The 27882-nt window shown below is 35.9% G+C and overlaps 1 protein-coding gene across 2 annotated transcripts in view; it reads right to left on the bottom strand.

Moving 5' to 3' along the window:
• Positions 1 to 27882, bottom strand: part of Hif1a (hypoxia inducible factor 1 subunit alpha) — a 44525-nt gene that overhangs the window by 14653 nt on the left and 1990 nt on the right. The window contains exons 2-5 of one of the 2 annotated variants that reach the window (XM_075948265.1): positions 4029 to 4219; positions 2803 to 2948; positions 2635 to 2719; positions 253 to 365 (exon numbers count right to left, since the gene is read on the bottom strand). In XM_075948265.1, coding sequence (XP_075804380.1) covers positions 253 to 365; positions 2635 to 2719; positions 2803 to 2948; positions 4029 to 4219 — 535 coding nt within the window. Of the gene's footprint in view, positions 1 to 252; positions 366 to 2634; positions 2720 to 2802; positions 2949 to 4028; positions 4223 to 27882 lie in introns of both variants that reach the window. The other variant, XM_075948264.1, reaches the window with a different exon arrangement.

The raw sequence follows: 27882 nt of genomic DNA on the forward strand, positions 1-27882 counted from the left end.
CTTAACCACTAAGCCACTTCTCCAGCTTCCCCTCATACTGTAAGACTCCTTAGAGGGTTGAGACAAAGCACTGTTTGCTGTTTTCTGACATAGGGTTTGCTGTGCTTCCCTGGCTAGCAGGGAACTTGCCATGTAGACAAGGCTGCCATCAGACTTATAGCAGGCCTTTGCTTTCCAGGTGCTAGGGTCACTTTCGCCCCTCTTGGGGAAAGCTCATGATCTATAAATCAAGTGCCCACTCAGCGGACTTACCTTCCACGTTGCAGACTTTATGTTCATTGTTCTCCCCCGGCTAGTTAGGGTGCACTTCATTCTGAGAAAAAAGCTTCGCTGTGTGTTTTGTTCTTTACCTTTTTTCACTGGGCCTAATGAAAGCAAGAAACAAAGTTTTAAGTCATAGCTAAACAGAAATTTGTTACAAGAGTAGCAAAGTGATGATCTCAGCATTAATGTAACATAACATTTGCTCCCTTTTTTCACCCACTCCAACACATCCATTAGGTCTGACAGCTCCACCCTGAGGCAGTGTTTATAAGACTACAGAGATTCCTTAAACTGCAGGAGGAAAGTCCACACTTTATAGGATTAGATGACTGTTATTCATCTGTGCTGGTATAAAGAAAATATGAAAATGGTATGAGCTTGCCCTAAGTGTGCTGTCAGAATATAAGCATGTCCCCCACAAAAGAACCTGAATACTTCATGTCCTTTACCAAATATGATAATTCAATTTTGAATAAGCAGCAATATATTTATGGAACTTCAAATACCTTTTGGCAGTAAATAGCATCTGTGTGTGTGAAACCCAGATTATCGAAAGTTATAAAAATCATGCCATAGTGATACATGTCAATACTCTCAGAACTTAAGAGGTTGAGGAAGGAGGGTGGAGAGTTCTAGGCCAACCTGAGCTACACAGTGAGACCTTGTTTAAATTTAAAGTTGCAGAAATGGGGCTTGGGAATGTTGCTCAACGGAAGAGTACTTCCTTAGCACATACACGGACGCCCTGGGTTTGATTCCCAATGGCACAAAAAGAAAAAGTCACAGAAATAAATCAATTCAAGTCTATTTAGTCTTATGCCAAACCTTGTAATTGAAAAATAAGCTTACATTTAGAAGACTAAACAGCATCTTGATTTTCTACTTTCATTGCTTAGTTTGGTTCAAAACAAATGTTTCATTTACATGAAATGTCCAGAGAAGGTAGATAAGAGGTTGCTTAGAACTGAACAAGAAGTAGAAGGAGATAGATGACATAAAGGTATAGAATTTCTTTTTGAGGCAATGATAAATTTCTAAAATTGCTGAGTACAATGGTACATGCCTTTAATCCCAGAGGATGGGAGGCAGAGGCAGGCGGATCTTTGAGTTCAAGGATAATTTGGTCTACTTGGATTTCTAGGCCAGACAGGCTTAGATAGTGAGATCCTACATCCTCAATGCAAACAAAAAAATAAATTTTTATTGAAATATATCAAATTTAGGGTACATTTAGGGTATATAAAACTAAAATCTTAGAAAAAAATCAAACAAAATACTCATTATTCAGAATCTAATGTGTATTCTTTGAGTGATGCAAAGATAAATAATTAGATGTAATACCTTTAAGCATGTAATAGAGACAGTAGGCTCAATAGCAATAGAGTGTAAAGTAGTCAAGGCTTAGTAAGAATGCTTTCAAAGGGATTAGACGGTGCCAGGGGGAATTAAGAAGAGACCATCATACTGTGTAAGAAGGCACTAGATTGAAAAACCTTACTTCACAAAACTCAAGAGTTACAGGCCTCTCTTATTACTTTTGTCAATGTGAGAGCACCCACAATATAACACCTTTTTTAAAAAAAAAATATTTATTTATTTATTTATTTATTATATATACAATGTTCTGTCTGTGTGTATTGCAGGCCAGAAGAGGGCACCAGACCTCATTACAGATGGTTGTGAGACACCATGTGGTTGCTGGGAATTGAACTCAGGACCTTTGGAAGAGCAGGCAATGCTCTTAACCGCTGAGCCATCTCTCCAGCCCAACACTTTTGTTTTTGAGATGGGTCTCACTGTGTAGCCTTGGCTGGTTTGAAATTAGCCACATAAACCAGGTTGGCCTGGAACTCAAGAGACCTGCCTGTATCTGCCTCCCAAGTGCTAGGATTAAAGATGCTCAACACCACATGTGGGCCTTCCAATTAGTCTCAAGTTATTGAAAACATCCTGAGAAGGCAAAGCACTTAAAATTCTGGTCAACTCCCCCACCCTCCTTTGGCCATTGAGAAAGCCTGAACTCAAATTACTACTGTGTTTTCAGTTAACTGTCTAAAATCCTATTACCTGCCATTTGTACTATGACTTCTTGGCTTAATACTGTATTTTCTTTTATAACTGTCTTGGTCTTGTTTTTTAGTTTATTTTTTTATTTTGTCTACTTATGTAATTACTTATTAATTCAACCAGTTTTAAAACTTTTTTGTGGATTTTCTAAAATGTAGAATAACAGTTTTAACAAAGAACAAAATTAACATCAAATGTAAAGTAACATTCTCTCTTAAATCAGTACATTACCAAAAATATAAAATTAGTAACAGTGTCTGACTGACTGTCATATTAAATCAAACAATAGACTTTCCTTCTCACCATTTCTGTGTGTAAGCATTTCTCTCATTTCCTCATGGTCACATGGATGAGTAAAATCAAACACACTGTGTCCAGTTAGTTCAAACTGTAAACACATTAAAAAAAATTAGATCTATATCATACAATCATAAAGTACCCAGAAGGGTTCTTCCTATATGGGCACTTTACCTGAGTTAACCCCATGTATTTGTTCACGTTATCAGAGATGTAAATCATGTCACCATCATCTGTTAGCACCATAACAAAGCCATCCAGGGCTTTCAAATAAAAGCAGTTCATCTGCGCTTTCATTTCATCTTCAATGTCCAGATCGCCTACAAGGGCACAAGAGGAAAGAAACAAAATGAGGCTTTATTTAAGATGCTTTTAAATATCTATAGTATAAACATTTATCTCTGTATATTTTCATGAGATTTTTTCCATTGTTTTGCATGACTGTTTAATTTGCAAACAGGCATATCACTAAGGAAAAAAGGATATTTTAAGAAGAAGATAGGCATGCCTTTATAGTCAGCATTAAGGGGGAAGAGAGATAGGTAGATCTCTGTGAGTTTGAGACCAGCCTGGCTTACACAGCAATATATAAACCAGCCAGGGTTACATGGTGAGACTCCTTTAAAAAAAAAGGGGGGGGGGGGTACAACAGGAGGAAAAAGGTCAGTATCTTGAAAATGTCTGAATGAAGCTTCAAAAGCTAATAAGAAAAAGGATTCTGTCATGTGGAAGAATCGAGAACATGTTCTAGAGGATGAAATAGTGACAACTTTATTGGGTTATATCTATTTACTGATTATGTTAATGTACCAGGAGCTATAGAGTTATAGTTGCATGTTTAAAAATAAAGGGCAAATCAAAAGAACTTTTAGTACAAAAAGAACTATTCCCACAGGTAACTAAGAAAACCAAAGTTTGATTAAAGGTGTAAAGAATACTGAAAAGATTTAAAGTATACATATCACAACATAATTAGGTACTTTAAAAACCATTGTGTGTGGCAGCAGTTAAAAGCACTGAGGTTCAATTCTCAGACTCACAGCTGTCTGTAACTAGTTCCAAGGAATTTGACATCCTCTTCTGGACTCTGGAGGTACTAGATAGGCATGCAAATGTTGAAGGTCAAACACTCACGCACATAGTAAAAATTCAACTATATATACAGCATTGTGGGGCCAGAGAGATGGCTCCAGTTAATAATGGCTCATAAATACCTGAAATTCCAGCTCTAGGGGATCTGACACCCTCTTCTGGCCTTCATAGGCACCTTCATGAACATATTAACACATGTGCATGAACATGTATGCACACATAGACACATACACACAATCTCTTACAAATAATTTCTATTTGTCTTTAATTTCTAATTTTTAGGTCTATTATGTCCCTGTAGAACTCACCAGCATCCAGAAGCTTCCTCACACGTAAGTAACTGATGGTGAGCCTCATAACAGAAGCTTTATCAAGATGGGAGCTCACATTGTGAGGAAGTGGCAGCTGATGAGCAAGCTCATAAAAAACTTCCGACTCTTTGCTTCGCCGAGATCTTGCTGCATCTCTGGACTTTTCTTTTCGACGTTCAGAACTCATCCTACTTAACAGAAAAAAAGAAAAAAAAGGAAGAAGAAAGAATGTATATGTTAGTTTGCCTTAACTTGAATAAAACTAATTTGCATTTTTGTGTACTATATAAGAATTAGAAGAAGGCATGTAATTATATAAGACTTGTATGGGAGATGAACAAAATTTTATATAAGAAAGTTATACAAATTTTGGATCACTGAAAACATAATAAATTCTTTTAAGATGTCCAAGTTATGAACATTTCCAAGCAGATGTGTTCACACCCAAATTACAGCAACCTATGTATCTAATGTCTCACACTTATTCCAAAGTATTCTTAGCATAGAGAAACCCTAAGTAAGTTTGAAGAAACTAAAGTTGTATATAATAGTTTGAAAACAGGTAATAATTTTATGGGCAGTAAGATATCAATAGCTATACATGATTTTATTAGTTTCTTTTGACATCAATACTTTCCCACCTACTCTCTGACCATGAGATTTTACATTAGCAGCTATAACAAGCTACCACTTTCAGGTTACCCATATTCCTAAAAACTCCTTAATCTATTGCTGGCATAATGAATATCAAATAAATGCAGGAATGTGGCAGAAATAAAGATGCACCGTAATACCAACCCATGGGTGGGTGTGCTAGTAAAGGTGACAGAAGCATCAATACAATGAATGATACACATTGAGGAGTCTTCCAAAAACAGATTACCAGGTAAAGATATGTTACATTTGTTGGTGGTGTGGAATATTACTTTAACTGCGTGAAGGCATGTCACACTCATTTCTACTGCCTTTGTTAAGGAGGTAAAGATGTGTTATATTTGTTTGTGATGCATTTGTTTAATTATGTAAAGACGTGTTGCATTTGTTTCCACCTTGCCTGTTTACTGCACCGGATTTGTCTAATAAAAAGCTGCATGGCCAATAGCTAGGCAGGAAAGGGATAGGTGGGGCTGGTGGGCAGAGAGATTAAGTGAGAGGAGAAATCTAGGCTCTAGAAAGATGAGAGAAGGAGAGAATGATGAAGAAAGAGAGGGACACACCTGGGGCCAGAAGCCAGACAGTCACCAGTTAGACACAAAAAGCAGTGAAAACAAGATATATAGAAGGAAAGAAAGGTAAAAAGCCCTTAGGCAAAACACAGATTAAGAGAAACAGGGTAAGTTTTATATAAGAGTCAACAAGAAAAAAGACTAAGCTAAGGCCAAGCATTCAAAACTAATAATAAGTCTCCGTGTCATGATTTTGGAAGTGGTTGATGGGTCAAAAAAGAAAAGCCTGGTAATTTGTTTAAGTCATATCAAGCAGAGCTGTCTTCTTTGCTTAAATGTCTTCTTACTTGAATGTCAGGCTAAAACCTGGCTCTGTTCTTAGCTGCTTCTTTCTATACGTCTGCCACTATCAAATATTACTCTGAACAAAGTGCATATTTATCTCATAACTACTTATAAAGAAACTAAACAGTGTCCCCATTTTAACAAACTGGGGCTCCATAGATTAAAAACAGCAACTGTGTAGCAAACAGGATAGGAACACCAGTGTTTGTCTTTATTCTTCTACAATTTTCTCTATTAATGGAGGATGCTGCCTCAATTTTACTCCTAAGCTCCATTCTTATTAGGTCAGATATTTGCTAAATGTTGAAAAAAGCTCTTAGAATCTGCTAAACATTTAGCCATATACCAGGGACTTATTTTACTCAGTTCTTCTTGTACTCTGTGAAGGAAGCACAGAATCACCTCTTCTTCAAGTCTCCTTCCTTTGAATGTGAGGCTGAAAGCTACAAGCATAGAAATCACCTTCTTAAGCAACTGTCAAGAGCTCTCAGCAACTCTTGTTATACCAAGTTTCCAGAGTTTAATGAAGAATGTATATTTGTTATATTCTAAACTGTGATACAAAAAGTTCAATTCAGACATTTAATAAATGTGTCCAACTTTTTGACAATGGGACACAATATTGTCATGCTATTCAACTGAGCTACAAAAATTTTCAATGAAAACTCTAACTTACATTTTATGTAAGTTTACAATTACTTGAGTTAGCCACATTTATAAATATTGTGGGGGCACATGTAGTCTGCAGGCCACTAGTTGGACACACCTGGTTCTAGAGCAATTTCACTCAAGAACCTTAAGATTTTAAATAGGGCTATTAAGAAACTTGTCACCAATAGGGAGTGGATATGATTAAAATACACTGCATACAGATATAAAATTTTGAAAGAATAAAAATATTATATAAAGGAAACATCACTTGGAGCTACTCACCTAAATAAATCAGTATATTCTTAGAATTCTACAATAAAAATATACTGAAGCCATATGAGAGTGCCACAATGTCAACAGTTCGAAAATTTTTGAGTGCATTAAAAGTACTTTGTTTTCCATTTGAATTCTGAAATAAAATGTGTAATAAAATAGCTTTTGAAACTCATTTCATTGATATGATACTCTGGGAGGGGGTAAGGGAGTTAGCAGAGATCTACTGGGTTATAATGGACACTAACAAATGCTGTTCTCTCTCTCTCTCTCTCTCTCTCTCTCTCTCTCTCTCTCTCTCTCTCTCTCTCTCTCTCTCTCTCTCTCTCTGTCTCACCGTTATCCATGGCTGACTTGGAACTTGCTATGCAGTCCAGGCTGACCTCAAACTCAAAAGATTTATCTGCCTGTGACCTTCAGCTCTGGGTTTAAACATATGTGCCATCACCTCTTTAAATTCATATGTAGTGGTAGCTGTGGGAAGCAGTACTCTATTTGAATGACCAGCAATCAACCTAAGTATTAACTCAGTCTAGGCATAGAGAACCTTATAAGCAACTTGAAACACTTAACTCCGTTTCCTTTCCTAAACCACTTAACCAACCTAAACTACTGAAAACCAGCCACTCAAATCACTCAAATCAAACACTTGAGGGGAAAAAAAATGATAAAAGCTTCCAGGATTTTAGAATCTAAACTACATACCTTCTTATCTACTCCCAGGAAGGCCCTGTATCACTCATCTACAGCAGAACTGCAGGGCTCACAAAGGAAATGGGCAGATTTGCAGCATGCAAAGTACCCTATCCAGCAAATGACCAACTCCATTTATGATGTTTTTTTAAGTACAGATCTTACTTCTGCTTCTTCTATGTCTGTTTGAAGTAGTATTTCAGCCAAGGATATAAAGTTCTGTCTTTTGAATAATTTGCTTATCAGTTTCCACAACTATTCTAGATATAATATAAATTAGTAAAACAGCTAAGTCTTTGTAGCATTGTGGTTTCTGTTTTTAAAAAATTATTTTGTATAGAACTCCAGGAAGTATTTTAAACCACTGCCTTTTTAAGTTTACATACAAAGTTTGTGAATAAATTTGTTATATTATGATGAGACCCTATTACTCTTTAGGCTAAGAACACAAAATAAGTACAGATGTTTTAAGACATATACTTGTATTGTCTATTAGCTACAAAATGTCTGTTGGCTTCCTTACTATAAAAGGATGTGACTTTAAGAACTGAAATTAGGAGTACTGGGTTAGAGTGAGTGCTGTTCTTGTGTTCTGTTCCCAGCACCTACGGAAGACAGTTCACAACTGCCTGTAACTCTAGCTCCACAGGAATACAACACTTGTTTCTAGCTGCCCACAGGCGCTTGCACACATGCACACACACACACACACACACACACATAAAATAAAATCTTTTAATGAACTGAAATTATGGAGACTGGGCCAGAAGATAACAAGTTTGCTGTCAGCCTGAGCTACAGAGCAAAAAATGTCTCAAAAAACAACAAATGAACAGTAATAGAAACCCTAAAGCTGAATCACAACATTAAAAATATTGGCAGATGATGAGGCTTATTACTAAAATAGTTGATGTATAAAAATTTTAAATTATCCATGAACTCTACTATTTGACATGAACAAAACAAAACGCTGTGCCTTTGAAAAATAAGTTGTTCTTTCTGTTTTGTTTTAAATTGTGTTTGTATTCCTACAGGACAGATTCTGAAATAAATGTTCAAGATAATGACTACTTCACTTAAATGAGTAGTAGCTTTCCTAAAAGGTCTGTACCCATTTTTGTTTCTGCCAATCCACAAACATACCTATGGATGTGTACTCACAATATACAACTTTCCTATGCACTCTGTAGTATCATATATTATGAATTTAAAATATATTGTTTTTTTTAAATCAAACTGATGTGAACTATATCTCATTTCAGTTCTCATAACCATGTATTTATGTGTGTAAGTATCTGTCTTGAGTGTATTTACATGTGTGTGGTGGATATGCATGCATGGAGGCTTGAAAAGGGTATGGAAACCCTTGGAGCTACAGTTATGCGTCTTGTGAAATGCCTGCCTTGTTATGTGGGTTTTGGTTCCTGAACTTCAGTCCTCATGATTGCAGAAGTGTTGTTTACTACTAAGCCATCTCTCCAGCTCCCTTCCCATACTTCTTAAAGTCTCAGTCTGAAGAAAATCAAGGAATTTCCATATTTCCTTTTTGGAATGCTTGCCTGTAGCTTTAAACTAAAATTCTACCTTGGTATTTATTACTTATGTGATGGTATTCTAAATATTTTCCAACTATTAACTTATTTAATCTTTACTCTCACCATCAGGTTACAGATGCACACTACACACACCCACACACAGAATGAGAGCTTACTAAGGTTACAAAGTTAATAAATTGTAAGACCTACCTATTCCAGGTTAAGCAGTCTGGCTGAAAATCTATATTAATAACAATAACTAAGACAAATTATTCATAAGTCTAGGCTATTATTACAAAGTTTAAACTCTGTTGACTTAAAAAATCCAAATGCAAACAATGAGGACACTAAGAGAGACTTACATAGATCTAATCTACATGGGAAGTATAAAGTATAAAAAGACAAGATCTCCTGAGTAAATTGGAAGCACGGGGACCTTGGGGGAGGATTGAAGTGAGGAGGGGAGAAGCAGGGAAGAGAGTAGAGAAAAATGTAGAGCTCAATGAATATCAATAAAAAAAGAAAAAGAAAAAAATCCAAATGCATAAATAAGTTACGGGGTTAGCTTTGGAGTATAGGACTGAACACTAAGCTATTCGGAGGGATTCATTACCAGACTCACAACCTAATTTGAAAAGCACATACTCTGATGGCAATCAGAGTGGCTCACTACTGACCACTCTTCAAAGAAAGACAGCTTTTAAAATGGGTACTGGCCAATATCTATGAAGAGAGAATCAGCTGATCTACACTATGTATTCCTGCATACAGGTATCGTCACAGTAAAATAAACATCTTATTTTACTAATTATTTGTTTTTTATTTGTTCAGTATCACTCTGTTACAGCAACGTCCTCATTCTGTTTGCACTAATTTTAAAGAGTTTTTCTTTACTATATAAAGCCAAAAGAATAAAGGCTAAGGTTTTCTTTCTTCCTTCCTTTTTTTTTTAATCCCAAAGCAATTCAGACCTTAAGATAATGAACACAATATAATTAAAAATACATTCGCAAATGAAGTGTATCCCTGTATCCTAAGTCTGGTATTTAAGCAAGGAGTCTGCTATTTTAACACCGAAAGGTTTTAATGCCATAATTTTCATAGAACAAGGGGAGTTTACCAAGTCTTTGGTCTGTACTTTACAACACATTTAAGGGGATTAAAAAAATACCACTGGTACTAAAGAGATGGTTCATGGAGAGTGTTAAGATGGTTAAGAGAGTGTACTGCTCTTGAAGAGGACCCGAGTTTGGTTGTCAGCACCCCTATCAGGCGGCTCACAACACCTGTAACTAGTAGAGAAAAGTGATCTGATATCCTCTGTAAGCACTTGCATTCACATATCTATATATACTCCCCCATACTTAAAAATTAAAAAGGAATTTAAAATAGTTTATATTTTGGGTGCATGTCTATGCACCACCACCTGTGTGCTGTGACCCACCCCCAGTGGCCAGAATAGGGGGTCGAATTCTTGGGATCTGGATGATTGTTATGCCTCCATGTGTATATTGGGAACCAAATCAGAATCCTCTACAAAAGCAGAAAGTGTTCCTAACGGCCAAGCCATCTCACCAGCCCCAAATTAAAAATAAACCGTTAAAAAAAATCTGAAAAAAAAAACCTGTAACAAAATCACTACTTGCTATATAACACCTCACAATCCATATGAGAATTAGTCAGCAACTGACTGAATTTGTGTTGCTGTTTGCATAGGACTGTTTCCTGACTTCACTGTGTGCTCTCTTGTAACAGGAAAACCAAAGCTTTGGATGATCCAGGAAGTACTCAATTTGGCACAGCATGACATGAAGATAAACTTGTTTTTTGACAGCTTACAATCTGCTCAGCTAATTTAACTTACTTTAATTGATTTTGGGTCTTTTATATACATTTCCATATTTTAGAAATATTAACCATTTGTCATATTAAAGTTAATTTTTCCAGAACCTATTTTCTCTCATTTGTTTCTTTTTCTCTAACTAGGCAGTTTGATCCCTTTTAAAAATTAAACCTTTTCCTTGCTTACTTTTGATGTCAATGTATTAAACTGTCACTTGCTTTTGGCACACATTATTTTGTTCAACTTTTTAAATGATTTTATTTAAAATTATTTAAATTAAATTATTTATTTAAAATTATTAAAAATTCTTACTTTGTACAGGTAAAATGATTTAAATATGTGGCAAGAAGCAGCAATAATCACTAGTTGTCTAATAAAACTATTTACTGAACACTTATATTTAGGCACTGTCTTAAGTACTTTCCATGTTATTAACTCATTTAGAAGCCTTCCTCCCCACCCCACCCCCAAGGCAAGTGGCCTTCTTGAACCTTGGAATGATAGAAATTGCTCTTTCATTCAAGAAATACAGAGAAGGGCTGAGGGATGGCTCAGCAGTTAAAGAGTCTCACTGCTCTCACAGAGGATCAGAGTTCAGTTTCTAAAACCCACAACTTCCTGTAACTCTAGTTCCAGGTATCTGATGCCTTCTTCTGGTCTTGGAGGGCACTGCATAAACACGGTACAATTACATACATACACGCAAACAATCATACACATAAAAACACATCTTACTAAAGTAGAAAGAAAACAGACCAGAAATTTAAAAATTATATGTATTCAATATACTACAGAATCTTATTATATAAATCTATTATTCCATCGCTCGAGATAGATAGATAGATGGATGGATGGATGGATGGATGGATGGATGGATGGATAGATAGAAAGATGCCAGTATTAGGACTGTGCTTAGGGACTAAGACTATATAGTGATAAAGGTTTATTAAGGTGATTTAATACAATATTCCCAAATGCTAGTCTAGCTATACCATCAATCACTTGGGAGATGATATAAATTTCAACTACCCTTTCCCCATCTTTATAAATTCTGACTCAGTACTAGATCTGAGGCAGAGATAATTTTTTATTTCAAAAAATATATATTTATTTGGGAGTAACCAACCAATTTTTGTCACTGTTAATTGACATAATTTTGCACTCAAAGTACCATGGCAAGGATTCTTTAAAACAAAGAAAAAATATATTATATCCTGTTTAAAGTCTAAATTATTTTAAAAACACACCTTTTCTAACTCCCTATTTGTTTAACTGCTTGCTATACAATTCTCAGCACTCAAACAGTTACTGAAAAGTGCCTCATCTCATCTCTTTGGGCTTGCTCTCTCTACCCTCTGCCTGGATCCCCTTTCTAACAACACATGACTGGGGAAATTTATGTGAGAAACTTTCAAGATTCAATTCAAACATCAAAATTGTTTTTAGTTTGGTATTTTCCCAAATTGCTTCTCCCTTGTTGACCTCTAGTTATTTGGGTATCTTCATTCATATTCTTCATAACACTCAAGCTTCTTCCAGAAGAAAACTTCTGTGTTTTGTGCACAAATATGCACAAATTTGACTTTGATTTCAAGCAAAGAACTAACTGCCTCTTCAACATTCCTTTTAAATATCTCGAAATTTGTGCTCTGTTAGTGCTCCTATGATCTTACAGCTTTGTGTGTGTGTGTGTGTGTGTGTGTGTGTGTGAGAGAGAGAGAGAGAGAGAGAGAGAGAGAGAGAGAGAGAGAGAGAGAGAGAGAGAGAGATCTCCTGTCACTCAGGCTGGCCCTGAACTACTGACCCTTCAAGCTTCAGAGAGAGAGAGAGAGAGAGAGATCTCCTGTCACTCAGGCTGGCCCTGAACTACTGACCCTTCAAGCTTCAGAGAGAGAGAGAGAGAGAGAGATCTCCTGTCACTCAGGCTGGCCCTGAACTACTGACCCTTCAAGCTTCCATCTCCTTAGTGCTGGAATGACAGGCATATGCCACCATGCCTGGAAGTCCAGTGCAACAAAGTCAGTACTAGGAACAAAGCGTTTTTGACTGGGATTCACTGGTATCATCTACTGATAAACCTTAAAGTCTTTCATTTCCTTTTCTACTGACTTTGTCTTCTTTTTTTTCATACAAGAGTTACCAGAATAATTCTTCTAACAGTAAAGTCATAAACTCCTTTGCTTAAAATTGTTTGGCCCTTAATAAAAATCAAAGTCTATATAGCAGCCCTGTGTGCCCCATGATTTGTTCCATCGCCTCTGATTTCACTTTCCACCTACCTTAGCTCCCTCCTTCTTTACTCTGCTTTGTCTCTTTTCTTTTTTTGAGACAGGGTCTCCCTATATATCCCTGAGTGTCCTGGAACTCACTCTGTAGACCAGGTTGACTTGCAACTCACAGATCCGCCTGCCTCTGCCTCCCAAATGCTGGGATTAAAGGTGTGTGCCACCATACTGGCCACTCTGCTCTTAACTACACCACAGTGGTGCTACTCACTAAGTAATTTCCCTAGCCCTGAAATTTTTATTATCTTATAAGTACACCTCCTAAACCCAGCCAGAAACATGACTGGATTTTGTTTTCTACAATCTTTTCCCAAAAGTGTTGCTAGTGTTCAGTATATTGATTCCATATCAATTTTTCACTTTAAAAAAGGGATACAGGTTACTCTTAAACAAGTATTTTATATTTGTTTTTAAGAGTATTTTTATTAACAGACTATTTTCATCTGTTAATGAAACTAGAATATCTCAACCTAATAACATTTAATAAAAAAAACATAAATGGGAAAATCTAGCAAACACAGGTACAAATTATAGTTTTGGCACTAAATTCTAATCAATAAACTTAAAAATGAAACCTTCATTGGGTATGGTGGTACATGCCTTTCTTTAATCACACACTGTCAAGGCAGAGGTAGGTGGATCTCTGTGAGTTTGAGGCACTGCAAGTCCCAGGCCAGCCAAGGGTACACAGTGAGACCCTGTCTCAAAAACAGACAAAGAGGGGGTGCTGGCTGAGTTTATTCTTTTTCTCCTCTTCCACTGCCACAAAGTAAAAAGAAGGCTAGAAAGATGGCTCAGCAGTTAAGAGCTGTACTTCCAGAGGATCAAAAGCCTGTGACTTCCAAGGGCAACATCATTCACATATAGCTATACCTACATGCACACACAGACAATTAAAAATAACAAAATAAATCCTATGAAGGGAAAGAGTGAGACATAATAGAATACTTCTCTAGTTATATGAATCATTTGAGTCCAAAGTTGGAAAGTCAGTCAGGTGACATAGTAAGACCCTTTCTGAAAAATACTCAATTAAGTAGTAACTTAACCTTTTTCATCTTTCCAGACAGACTAGAAATTTAGTAATTTTAAGATCTTGAATATATTGTATTATTTGAAATTAAATCTTTCAGAACTATTTGAATAAAAGAAAAATAAGTTATATATGCCAAAGGTCAATCACTGGCCAGACTTCCTATACTGGAGACTGAGGAGTAAGGTCCAGAAATCTTTTAAAAGAATTCCTTCAGGGGATTGTGATTCACGTTAAAAATCTGATTTCTTGGGCTAGTGAGATGGCTCAGTGGTTGAGAGCTGTTCAATTCCAAAGACCTCACAAGGCAGCTAACTAACCATCTGTAACTCTAGTTCCAGGGGATAAGTAAACCAGGGATCAAAGATTTGTTGAGTGATTCAATAACTATGGATCAAGAGGTATTTTGTGTCGCTATTTAGCAAGAACCTAAAAAAGATAATCTAACAAATCAAATTTCAACAGGCATAAAACTAAAAAGGTTGTTATTAACTAGGTAAGATAGTTACTTGCTGAGAACCAGTTTAATAGCAAATTGAACAAAGATAGACCATTAATTTTTGAAAAATGACAAAATACTTTTTACTATGGCAACTAAATATAAAATACTATGTAGTATAAAATTTAATTGCTGGAAATACACTACAAAAACACTCAATGATAAAAACAGTTAAGAATGTATGTGTATTTGATAAAATATATGAGGCAGTATTATTTTAAAAGTAGGGTTCAAAGGCAGTAAAATACATAATTTTTTTTGGGGGGGGGAAGATAGGGTTTCTCTATGTAACAGTCCTGGATATCCTGGAACACGCTTTGTAGACCAAGCTGGTCTCAAATTCACTGAGATTCACCTGCCTCTGCCTCCCAAGTGCTGGGAATAAAGGAGTGAGCCACTACCGCATGGCCTCAAATAAATAACTTTGTGGGTTCCTCCCCCTATTCTTTGAAACTCGTGTGTGTGTGTGTGTGTGTGTGTGTGTGTGTGTGTGTGTGTTGTTGGGGATGGAAGAAAGGGCTTTACACACGAAGATTTAAATTAACAACAAAAAAAAAAACACCTTTAAACACCTTTATGAAGGCTGCAACTGTCTAAGAGTTAGTGGCCCATTGGTAACAGCTGTGTTAACGGTTCTCCAGCTACTCCCCACTGAACAGTGGGAGCTCAGTAGAGATGCTACCTGTCCCCTAGTGTTTAAATTCCTGGCTGGTTGAATCTATAGATGTGCACCCAAGGCTACATAGTGCAAACAGCACCACCTTGTATAAGTCATCCTTCTATTAGTCTAAGGAATTGCTTCCAAAAACCCCTTCCACCTCCATATTAAAGATACCAATATCTGCAGAATTTCCTGCCTCATATAAAATGTTAACATTCTCTAGATGATTTACAATACCCACTAGTAGGTATCTAAATCTATTTAACTAATTGCCTCACTGTAGGATGACCAATTCTGTGTTGTTCAGTAGAAATGCTATTTTCCACCCAAACGTTTCAATCCCTAGTTGGCTGAATCTCTAGATACAGCACCCAAGGATAAAGAGAGCAAACAGTTTCTTTCAATTTATTTGATTATATACTATGACACAGTAATGGATTCAAATACAGATAAAAGAAACTAAACTTTGTGTATATATCCAAAAGGTATGTCCTTTAAAATTTCTTTGAATATAACGATGTTAAAAGTATACACACAGAAATCATGCCTTGAAGACCTCCCCCGCTTTTTGGTTTTTCGAGACAGGGTTTCTCTGTGTAACAGCCCTAGCTGTCCTGGAACTAGCTCTTATAGACCAGGCTGGCCTCAAACTCACAGAGATCCACCTGCCTCTGTCTCCTGAGTACTGGAATTAAAGGCGTGTGCAACCACCACCTGTTTCCCATTTTAGTTCTAAAAGTTAACCATGATGAAGATGTTATAAATGACGACAAAGAAGTTCTTATAATACAAGAGTCTCTCCTCACCGTCTACACTAATTGTTCCAAACCAATGTTAGTAAATTTTCTGAGTAATAACCCTCTAATCTCATTTCCTTGACTGTGAAAATGGTAACATTATCAAATGTAGTAGTCTCAGATTCCCTGTGAAAAACAGATGCTTCCACTGGTAAAGTGGTCTATGCCTTTCTACATTTCTGATACTTAATATGTAATTTTTTAAGTTAAAAGATCAAAAAAAAATTAGATGACTTCCCCCCTCCTTTAGCAATAAGGAACACAAGAGTTACCTTCAGACATTTAAAAGACAGATCTGATGACCTATGCGACTTCAGAGAATAGTGGAAATTCCAACATGTCAGGACTTCATTCAAAGAAGTTAAAGCAGTGTTAAAGGTGAATTTTATGAGAATTGCAAAACTGCTTTCATTTTGGTGGCAATTAAGTATATTCTGGATTATAAATAATCCCTATTTTTTATTTTATGTGCATGGATATTTTGCCTGCATGTATACATGCATGCCTGGTGCCTGAAGAGATGAGAAGGTGTCAGATCCCCTGGAATTGGAGTTACAGATGGCTGTGAGCCACTATGTAGGCAGTGGCAATCAATCCCAGGTCCTCTAGAAGAGCAGTCAATGCTCTTCACTGCTGAGCTGATGTGGGATTCCTCCTCTGTAAACTGTGAATACCACTGATTAATAAAGGACTGCTTTGGATCTGTAGGACGGAGCTTAGCTAGGCACGGAAGACTGAGCTGAATGCTGGATGAAAGGAGGAGTCGAGAGGAGGAGAAGCCATGTAGCCCTGCAGGAGACAGACACCAGAACTTTAGCCAATAGGCTACAGCCATGTGGTGATACACAGATTAGTAGAAATGGGTTAAATTAATCTGTAAGAGTTAGCCAATAAGAAGTTAGAGCTAATAGGCCAAGCAGTAATTTAAATAATATAGTTTCTGTGTGATTATTTCGGGACTAAGCGGCTGGAAACTAACTAGCAGCCTTCCTCCAACACTTAGCCATCTCTCCAGCCCGATTTCTACATAGTTTTATATCCCTGCCTTAAGTCTATTTGAGGTGATCTGACTAGTATCATTTACTAAGAAGGCTACTTTGTTTATTTAAGACAGGATCTCATAAGGATGACCTGAAATAGACTCTGCAGCCCAAAGTAGCCTTGAACTGGTGGCAATCCTTAGCCTCCCAAATTCTGGGATTAAAGACATGACCACCAACATCCATCCAGAGACTTTGAGACAGTTCCATGCTCTAGCCCAGGTTAATCTGGGATCCCCACCCCCATGCCCATACTTTTGAGATAGGGTCGCTTGAACTTGAAATTCTCCCAGCTCAGCCTCCTCAGTGCTTGGATTACAGTCATGCACCACTACACTCAGCTCAAGATTACACATTTTTTAAAATAAAGTATACTTAGACTCAGGGTCCTGGGCATGTATCAAAAATTCACAAGGATCATTTTTCTTAGAGAAGACAACTGAACATTCGTCAGAATTGACAAATATGGGAATAAACTTCATAGTAACAGCTTCCAAAAATGAGACTTGTCATATTAGAAAGCTTTTAATGTCTCTAAGAAAATTCTAATAATAGAGTCAACAAATTAGTAAATATGACTATTGACAATGCTTAGACCTGACAAATATATTTTGAAAAATCTTGAAAAATAATGTCAAAAATCTAAATACAGGTCATTATGTTTCAAGAAACTTAAGCTTAAAAATCAAACTGTGCTAAAAAGAACACAGTATAGTAAAAATAACTATATCAAAATTATTCCATTGTGGCCTGAGCCATCAAAATTATTAGTTTAATTATTAACTTAGTTTATCAATGAATCTGATACACAAATATCTGTAATATATGAGTAATTACATAGCTAATTACAGGCCTTAGTAGTTCAATGCTAGTTTTGTGATCAACAGCTATAGAAAACATTTGTTTAAAGATATGTGTCTGTGTGCACATGTGTTTGTGTTTAGGTGCTTGTGGAGGCCAAAATAGGATGTCAGAATCCCTGAAGCTTGAATTATAGGTGACGTGAGTGCCGGTAATGTGAATGCTGGGAACTGAACTCAGATCTTCTGAAAGAGAAGCAAAGCACTCTTAACTGCTGAGTCCCTAAAGAAAAATAAAAACACACAACAACTTATTCATATTTAACAAGATAGTATCTCTTACTCCATTCTTAGTGGAGACGGACTTAAGAATTCATTTAAAATACTATTGTAATTGTGTTATCTATAAAGACAGGCAATTTCCAACTTTACTATTAAGTTTAAAAGCTATTTGATGGGATTCTTGATACTAAAACAATACGGAAATATCTTTCTAGTTCCTGCCCTCTAACAGCCAAAAATCCACTAAGAACTTCCCTCCTTATTTTTATCACTATGGAAAATATTTAGGATATATTACATAACAAAACAAATCTTCATTTAATACACAAAACCTAGATATTTATGGGAAATGAATACTTTACCGTGGTTACAGTTAATTTTGACTTGGCTCAAAGAACCTCATTCTTTTGGGATTTGGGGGGGGAAAAAGCTTAATAATTTCAAACAGAATCATCAAAGTTCAAAAGAGTGAAACCCAAGAGAGACGAAGCACTGTATGCCATTGTCACTTTATTTCCGAAGAAGATGGAATAGCAGTAAAGGCTTGATAAGTCTGCTAATCATAAGAAAAAAATATTTAAAAAACCAGCTGCAGAATACTATGCTTGACAGACGCTTCGCAGAATATAAATTTGGCTCATTTGCGACAAAAACCCACAGCCCATTTTTGCAATGCCAGTACTGGTCACAGTCTTGCCCTATGTATGAGGTGATAATAATCTTACAGACAACCAAAAACCTACACTGAGACACTTGACTCATGTAGTCGGAAAATCCCATTCACACAGTTAATAATGAATAACTCAAGCAGGGCAAACTGGCATTCTTCCAAGAATCTGATATTCAAACACTAGGGAAGGAGTCTTTTCATTTTTTTTTAAATCACAAACTCTATGCATGTAGATGTGAGAAGGCTACGTTCTTTAATTCTACATAAGCAGTCTGTGAAGGGCAGAGTGACACTAACATGCAAATACAGAAGTAGTACACACGCCAAGTAACAATTAGATAAAGCCAGGGATTACATTCTGAAGACTCAGAATTTGAGATTCTCAGAATTTGAGATTCTCAATTTAACTGTTTCTTAAACCAAAGCTAAGCTGCGTTGAGCTACAACTTACATTAGCCCCAACTGCATTTCATCAATTCAATAAAAATACTGCTAAGATTTCAAATTTAATATTAAAGATGATAAAGTTCATGAAAATGGCATTCTTAAAGCTAGAGAGATGGGTTCCACCGTTAAGAACAGTCAATGCTCTTAGAGGGGGCCTGGGTTGGACTCCTAACACCCATATGGCAGCTCACAACCATCTGTAACTCCTGTTGTAGGGGATGCAATGCCCTTTTCTGACCCCTGTGGACCCTGTACATACATGGTATACTTAAAATATATACAGACAAAACACACATCAAAAAAAAAGTAAAGAAAGAAAATGGCATACTGGGGAAAGTGTAAACTAGTTCAAACTTTCTCAGAGGTAAATAGTGCAATTGGAACTATTATAAAATGACATGTTTTTGATCCAGTAATTGCACTTCTTAGAGTTAAGAAATGTAAATTAAAGGCTATTATTAATCCTACCTCTGTTAATAACAGGGAGCTTCAGATTTACTTTAAATATGTCAAACAGGGGAATATAAGGACATTCATACAATGTAATGACATTCATCTAGCCTTTCAAACAACACTATTTATTGGCAGTATTTGTTTACTATACACATCAAAGCAAACATTTTTAGTTAACCTTCAATAATCCCCTGTAAATTACATCCTAGCTACGGTTTTAGGAAGCATCTACCGTTGCAATGTTCTTGTCTTTGTTTTTTTTTTTTTAGAATTAGCTTTGCTATAAAGGTGATAACGATAAGCAGACTATATCAAATATCAAAAGAAAAGTGAGAGCCATATACTTGGCTACATACTCAACCTATTATCCTGTTTAACCCCCACCATTCCTACACAATTCTAAAATCTTCTCCAGTTTTAAGACTGAAAAAAAAATACAGATTTTTTTAAAGCAGACTGAAACAACAGACACACTCTTATCCTACATTTTAAACTCATATATGCACACACGTGAGCAAGGGTCTTTCAGTAGAGAAATAACCATAATTTCTGTGTATTTGTATTGTTCTCAAATATTTTCTATCCACCAAAACCTTTTAAGTTTCATTAAATATCCTTAAAATGGGTTAACGAAATCAAGTGATTTTGAATATATCCAGAGAATTCCTACTTAAATGTCAAAGGGAATAATCAAACCCCAACTTTATGACTTATTATAATATACCTGTACCTAATGTCCAGAGTTTTCTGTCTGTGTGTAGGTGCACATGTACGGGAGTAGACATGTGTGTAGAGGCTAGAGATTAAACTCATGTAGTTCCCCAAATACCATCCAACTTTTTTCTTTGAGATGTGGCCTCCCACTGACCTGGAACTCACCAAGTAGGAGACTGGCTGGCCCAGCAAATATCAAGGACCTTCCTATCTCTGTTTCGCAAATGCTGCGACTACAAGTACGTGCTGTATATCATAGCCAGCTTTTTATTTATTTATTTTATTGATTGATTGATTGTCGAGACAGGGTTTCTCCATAGCTTTTTGGTTCCTGTCCTGGAACTAGCTCTTGTAGACCAGGCTGGCCTCAAACTCACAGAGATCCACCTGTCTCTGCCTCCCAAGTGCTGGGATTAAAGGCACGCGCCACCACCGCCCGGCCATAGCCAGCTTTTAAACAGGGGTTCTGGGAATTAAATTCAAATTCTCTACAAAGAGTACTGACTAAGTTATCTGCCTAGCCCAAAGGCTTTTTTTAAAATATTAATTTTAATACCAAAGTATGGCTAGGGTGACAAATAAGTATAGTCACCCCCATGACTGGCTTAAATGCTAGCACAGTTTACTGAACAAAATCCTGAAACCAGCCATGAGACCACTGGGAGAAAGTAATGCTAATATCTGCTATGAATATAGGAGGAGGCGGTAGTGCTAGCCTTGCTATTATTTGCCACCCTTATCAGGGCTTAAGTAAATTTTGTAGAGAAGTTAGGAAGGAAGAGAACTTAAGTAAGGTCCAGCAGTATGCAAGAACTCCAGGCTGGGAACAGCTTGTGGACTTAGCGTGGTGATAGACAATCAATCAAAACAGAAGAAATGTTACACTTCAGCAGTTGCTGAGGTCATGTGCCATCATCTTTGTCTTTAGATAACTACATTACAGGTCTGAAACATGTAACTAATGTTCCCGAGTAGAAATACCACACTCCAAAGGCATTCAAAAGATTTATGTTACTATACACATTTAATAGATCTTAAGAAAACAGACTCCAATAGAGTTTAAAGCTTTATTCACAGTGGGTTATGTTTACTCATTGATAGAAATGAACTGATCTCTAGCTAAAGGTCAATCATGCTTCAAAGTAAAACTTCAACATTAAATATGCTGTATGGTTTGAAAGCTCAAAATTAGGAGTATAATCTCATATTAAATATTAAATGATATTTATTTGCACCATTTAAAAGCACATGTGCTTTTAAAAGTATAACTTCAAAATTGTATCATATTTACTCAAGAAGAGAGAAAATTCAGTGGATCAAATACTGAATATTAATTTTTGGGGGTAAAAGGTAAAAACTATTAAAGATTGTATATGCTTTAGGATAATGATGATGATATGTTAGTCTCTACTAAACATTTTTTTTTCTATTTCATGTCTTGATTTCCTGAGACAAGGCCACTAGATAGCCCAGGCTAGCCTCAAGACTTGGCAATCCTCTTGCCTCAGCTTCCAGAGTGCTGGACTATATAGGCTTGCACCACCACTTCCAATTTTTAAATAGTTTTTGGTAAATAATTTTATTCTCAACTTTTTCATAACTCTAAGTCAAAGTCTTTCTATCCTGTAAATAAATTTATAGTCATCTCAAAGACCTAAAATTAAAGGAAGAAATGATTAGGGGATTATCTCAAGTCAATTTAGTCTTTGCAGTCCCAGTTATGAATTACAATTACATTTAATCAGTTAATAGTAACACAATCTAGAAACAATGTCTAACACAAGGAAACTGCTCCTAATACCAAAATACCATCATACCACTATTAGGTCACACCAACTAGTTAGTAATAAAACTGAGTTTTAAACTTAGGCATTCTTTTTGTTTTGTTTTGCTTTTTTGAGACAGGGCCTCTCTCTATAGCTCTGGCTGTCCTATGTAGACTAGGGTAGCTCCCAGAGAACTGCCTGCCTCTGCCTCCTGAGTGCTAGGACAGGTGTGCACACCACCCTGCATAAACCCAGACACTCTTAACTGGAGGGCTTTAACTCATAAGAAATACCACCTCTATAGCATACCTACACTACAACATAAACAGGAAATGCTAACAAAAGTGAAAAAGGATATGAAAGTATATCAAATAGCATAATTTTAGCTAATGAAATCTTTAAAGAAAAAAAAGAGATTGGGGAGGGCTGGGGAAATGGTTCAGTCAGTAAAGTGCTTGAAATATAAGCATAAAGACCCAAGTTCACTCCCCAGAAGAGTCAGGCTTGCTTGGTATTGCATACTTGTAACCCCAGTGTTGGGGAGGCAGAGATGGGTAGGTCCCTGGAGCTCATTGACCATCCAGCCTAGCCTAATCTGTGAGCCCCAGGTCCCAAGTACAAGACCCTGCCTCATAGTTCCTGAGCTATGACTCTGGAGGTTGGCTTTCACATGTACACATACATAAATACAATAGCATACCTGCATTTGTGTATACACACATAAATATACATGAGACAAATATTAAGTGTTAACGGTAATATTTAAGTGACAAAATTACAAGCATATTTTCTATATACTTTTTAGGTATTTCACTATATTTTGCTATGATTTTGAACAACCATTTTAAGATTATATATTTAAATTTGGGGCTGTTCACTATGCCTTGTTCATAACAGCAAAACAATAATGGTACATCCATGCTAACTAAATATTATGGTAGTTAAAAGGAATAAAGTAGTTCTTATAACTAGCAATGAAAGATAGTTAAGATATAGTATTAAAGGAAAAAAGATTAAATGAAGGAATACATATAAAAAGCTGGGCAGAACAAATATTTTAAATTATGTAAATAGAGAATTATGTGAATTAAAATGATCTATCAGAGACACATTGAACATATTTTTTTTTTAACCCTAACCCAGAGACACACTGAACTTTAGGGGCAATTGCTTCATCAAGCTGGTAGTACTGGTAGTAATGAAGGGAATTTTTAGTTTTTCTTCTACTCTATAATTCTATATTTATATAATTACAATGAACACGAATAAATAGTAATCATGTAATTTTTTTTTTAAAAGAAAAAATGTTCAAAATGTTCTCTGAGAAGGCTTGCATTATAGTATGGTCATAAAAACCTAAAGGCCAGATCTGAAGTCTTACCCAAATTCTTCAAGACATTCTGGAATGTTCTTTGTTTACTATAGCAGAACTGAATTGATTGCCTTCTTGATGGCAGTAAACAGAATCCAATAGCAGCCTGTTAATTTTAAGCCTGTAACACTAAAGTTGTCCTATGGATGACCCATAGATGAATTTTTTAAAAGAGCAATTTTATTTTAGTCATTGTATTCCATCAACAAAATACTTGCACAGTTAGTAACAATCACTAATATTCTATTTATTATGTATCATATTTTCATAAGGCTATATATGTTTAATGCTTGTAATATGGCAAAAAGAGGCATGGGAAGTTAAATATCACTCAGTGGCACAAAATGGAATCCTTGGCAGTCAGGATCCAGAGAATACGCACTTATCCACTTGAGATGGAGGTGTACCACACATAACAAATGTCTGCTAACGATGAGACGAGAGTGACTACGTTCCACATGTTTACCTGGCAGACAGTCCTCAGCCACACACAGGTGTCTTCTTTACTCAGAACGCAGAGAACAGAGAGACATTTTTAACATACTTTAAAGGATACTAACTTACTTCCCAGGCCTTGGACATAATGCACATCTATGTTTATTAACAAAATATGTTCTTTAGTCTGGGTTTAATAAATAGAAACAGTATCAAAAAGGTGAGAGAAAACTAGAATTCAAGATTGAAAAAGTAGCATGAGGATTACAAATCATAAGAAAGGTTCCTATGAAAAAATAATCAAGGGATATAGGAAGACTTCAAAAAAGAAAACAAGCACCCTTTAAAATCCTCTGCATTCTTTTTGCTCATTCAATTATTCACTAGCTGTTTTATTTGTTCATTCAAATACTTAGGGCTCATGAATGACAGTATTTCCTATTAGATGTTTTTCAAACCTAGTCTATTTAAGATTTTGCCTATAGAAAAATATACCCAATCTTACAGTGGATAAAAGAATAGGTCTGTTTACAGGAACTTGTTTAGTGTCTACTTTTATAAGACCCATACAACAGATCAAACAATTTTAAGACTCCAATTTTCCACCCTTAAACTCTGCTTACTTTTACCAGTGTTTTTTAGCTGGACAAACATATCTTCACAAGCTATTAGGAAAAGGGGAGAAATAGAGAACACTTGTCACTCCTCAGTGACAACAGCAACATTAAAGAACACTTTTGATTTGTCTAAGTATGATAGCTCTAATCAACCAAGGACAGTAGACAGAAGCTATGTTCCACTACTAGCTTTTCCCCCATTAAATAAAATTTCAACATGATACCTTAAAATAATCTTTATATTAAGTATTCTAACCAAGAAGAATTTAATGGGAAAACATTAATAAACGACAGTGGAGATGAGCAGAACAATTAAATGAGAATATTTTGTTTTATAAAAATGGTACCATTTCAATTACTATCTTAAACGAGGCTTTATTTTCAAAAGAACAAATTTACACTAGTTGACACTAAATATTCCTTTCTGAGAAAACTCTAGTAGACCAACTCTTTCCAAGCTACTAGAAAAATTTCACTCCCATTTTAAAAGTATTTAACATTATTCTTTAAAGCTTTCTCTGTGCTCTGACATTTTGCTTTATTTTGTTGTAAGTAGAGTCATGTTTACTGACCATTCACAAGCCAAAAACAATCTCTTCAATATATTTATTTGGATGACCACCACAAAGAACAAATGTCCTGCCTCCTCTCCAGAAAGAAACAAAAAAACAAAACAGACAAAAAACCCTACAAAGTGCTAGGGAGGGACTAGAGAAATAATGTTTGTGCACTATTGAAAGGAATATTAAAAAGGTAGAAACTACTATTGAAAAGGTACGGAAGTTCCTCAAAAACTTATTTACTGTTTTATAATTTAGCAGACTGGGAACAGGACCTTCATGAGATATTTGCATATATGTTCTCAGCAACACAGCAGAGGCAAAGGAGAAGTAATCCAAGTGTCAGTGGACAAACAATGCAGCATAGTTATAAACAGAAAGTCTTCAAGGGAAACAGAGGACAAACCACTACGTGAATGAAAGGACATCATCAGAAATAAAATTCACAGAAAGACAAAACTCATATGACTCTAGTTTCATGCGCATTCAGAGCAGCCAGGTTTGTGATTCAGAAAGAATGGTGGCACCAGTGTGGGAAGCTGGGAGTTGTAAAATGGCTATAGATCCACTTTTGCAAGACAATTGGTCATATGACAAAATTTGCCATTGATAAATTTTATAATGGCTAGAATAGGATATTTTATGTTAAGTCTTTTTAAAGAACTAAATAAAACATACACAATCACTTCAAAGGCAATAGGGAGATTGTCTTGGAGTAATATCTTTAAATTTGCTTTAGAATTTTGAATTCTATATTTGTCTAAAAGATTATGCCTAGCAAACAGATGAGTTTGTTAATTTTTATTGGAGAAAGCATGAATGTTAAATCAAATTCAATGCACATACCAAGTATTTCTGTTTTTTTTCACTTCAAGAGATGGAGACAAAATTGTTATAATTAAAACCTATGGTTAGTTGAAACATTCTCACTACACTTTTATCAAAAAAACGCTGAGCAATGACAACATTGGCTGGTTAAATTCCTTTTTAAACCCTTCAGAATAAAGCAGAAAACATGCAAATAAGTATCTATACCACAAGCAACAAAAAACTAGATAAAACCCACCTGTTGCTATCTAGTCCCAAAGGGGGTGGGGGACTGAAACAAAGTACCTTTTTCCTTCTGAGTTAAAATCAGTTTCTTGGTAGGAAGGCAGTTCAGCCCCACATCTATATTTGGATTATTTTCTCCTGATAAGGAAAGGGACCTTTGTTAACAATCTTAGATAAAAAAGTGATGCAGTGCTTCAGATACCCATCTTTTTAAAAACTATTTTAAGAGGTTTAACCTAAAGCTTTAATATTCATGTATGGGAATAACATCTTACAACCAAACAACATAAACTATTCTAAATTCTTATATATAAAAAAGTCAAGAGACTAATCTGCCTTAGCCTCCTATACACCATCCTTGACATACAAAAACTTGGAATGTAAGCACAATATCTAAAAGCTTGAGCATGGACACCAGAGCCACAAGGACAACAGAAGCCAACCCACAGAAAGCTGGGGCACTCTCTAGACTGTAGTACAAGGTGCTTATAGGAGTGAACAGGAGTGAATGTCCAAATACCCTGTCAGCTCAGTAAACACTAAACGGGAGAGTGTATTAACCCACATTTCATACAAATGAGCTGCACGCAACTGACGAATACAAACTCAAAGCCTTGCCTTGAGACAAAGGCCAATGGTCGTAAATATTGAGGTAGGCTAAGCAAAGCACCTTATTGCTACTGAGTTCCTACAGAAATCAGCATTTATAATTGTCTACTCAAAACTAGCGCATCAGAACAGACAAAAAAAAAAAAAGGTTACCAGTTCTAAAACCTAAAGCTACATTACCTTGGGACTCTCTTGCTGAAATAAACAGCACGGCTAGAGTATGTGTTATGTCTAGAGCCCAGAGTAAATTCAAAATGACCTATTTAGGGAGGAAACACTCAGAAGAGGAATTGTGATGAGAGTATATCATATGCTCAGTGAAACAACTGATGATAGTTGCCATGGCCCAGGGATACTGCTTCAACAGGAAAGATCCCTTTTCAACCTTTGAATTCAATACTAGTCTTTTCAGTTTTTGAGCTATAGGGAAAAAAATACATAAAGGCACAGAAGATATATATATATATATGTACACACACACACACACATATATATATATATAGAGAGAGAGAGAGAGAAAGAAAGAGGGAGAGCGGTCTAAAGGTTATAGAAGTCTGAACTGTAACAATTAACACATATTTTGAAGTATACAGAATGTTACAAAGACTCCCATTCCATGTTGGCCTAAATACTTTAAATCCATTACCTCATTCCAGAAGGGTAGTATTATCACCTGGAGGGGGGGCATATAATCCAAAAATATTTGCTAACTTGCCAGTGATCAAAAAAAAAAAAAGAGTTGGGACTCCAACTTGTGGGTATCTATCCCTACCCTCTAAATCTTCAGAATGCTGATTCTTCAAACAAGGGAAAAAGCTAAATTGTAATAAGAAAAACTATGACTAAATGTGTTTGATTTTAAGTGAGCAAAGCTAAAAAAGGAAATTAAGAAATATTTTTCTTAGAGATTTTACTTTAGTGAGCCAATAACTACTTGAAGTTTGAAATAGAGAATGAGTGTGACGTGTTTTCTGAAATCTAAGAATCCATATGCACGCTAAGTGAGTCAAGTGCAGTCCCAACAACTAAGAAGTCAACACCCCATACCCACTGTTAAATCCATCGTGCAGTTTTCTGTTCTGTTTTCTTCCAAATATTCAAGGTTTATGTTTTCAATACCTTCTATTAAAAAAGCAAAATTCGTTCTCCCAAGTTTACTTGGGAAGCTCATTTAAGATGAAAAAATTGCAAAAAGAAAATCTTTACCTCCCAATATTTCAATTATGTTTCAAATAAATTATGATTTCAAAAG

Source organism: Microtus pennsylvanicus, chromosome 14, assembly GCF_037038515.1.
Source record: "Microtus pennsylvanicus isolate mMicPen1 chromosome 14, mMicPen1.hap1, whole genome shotgun sequence".
NCBI classification, from domain to species: domain Eukaryota; kingdom Metazoa; phylum Chordata; class Mammalia; order Rodentia; family Cricetidae; genus Microtus; species Microtus pennsylvanicus.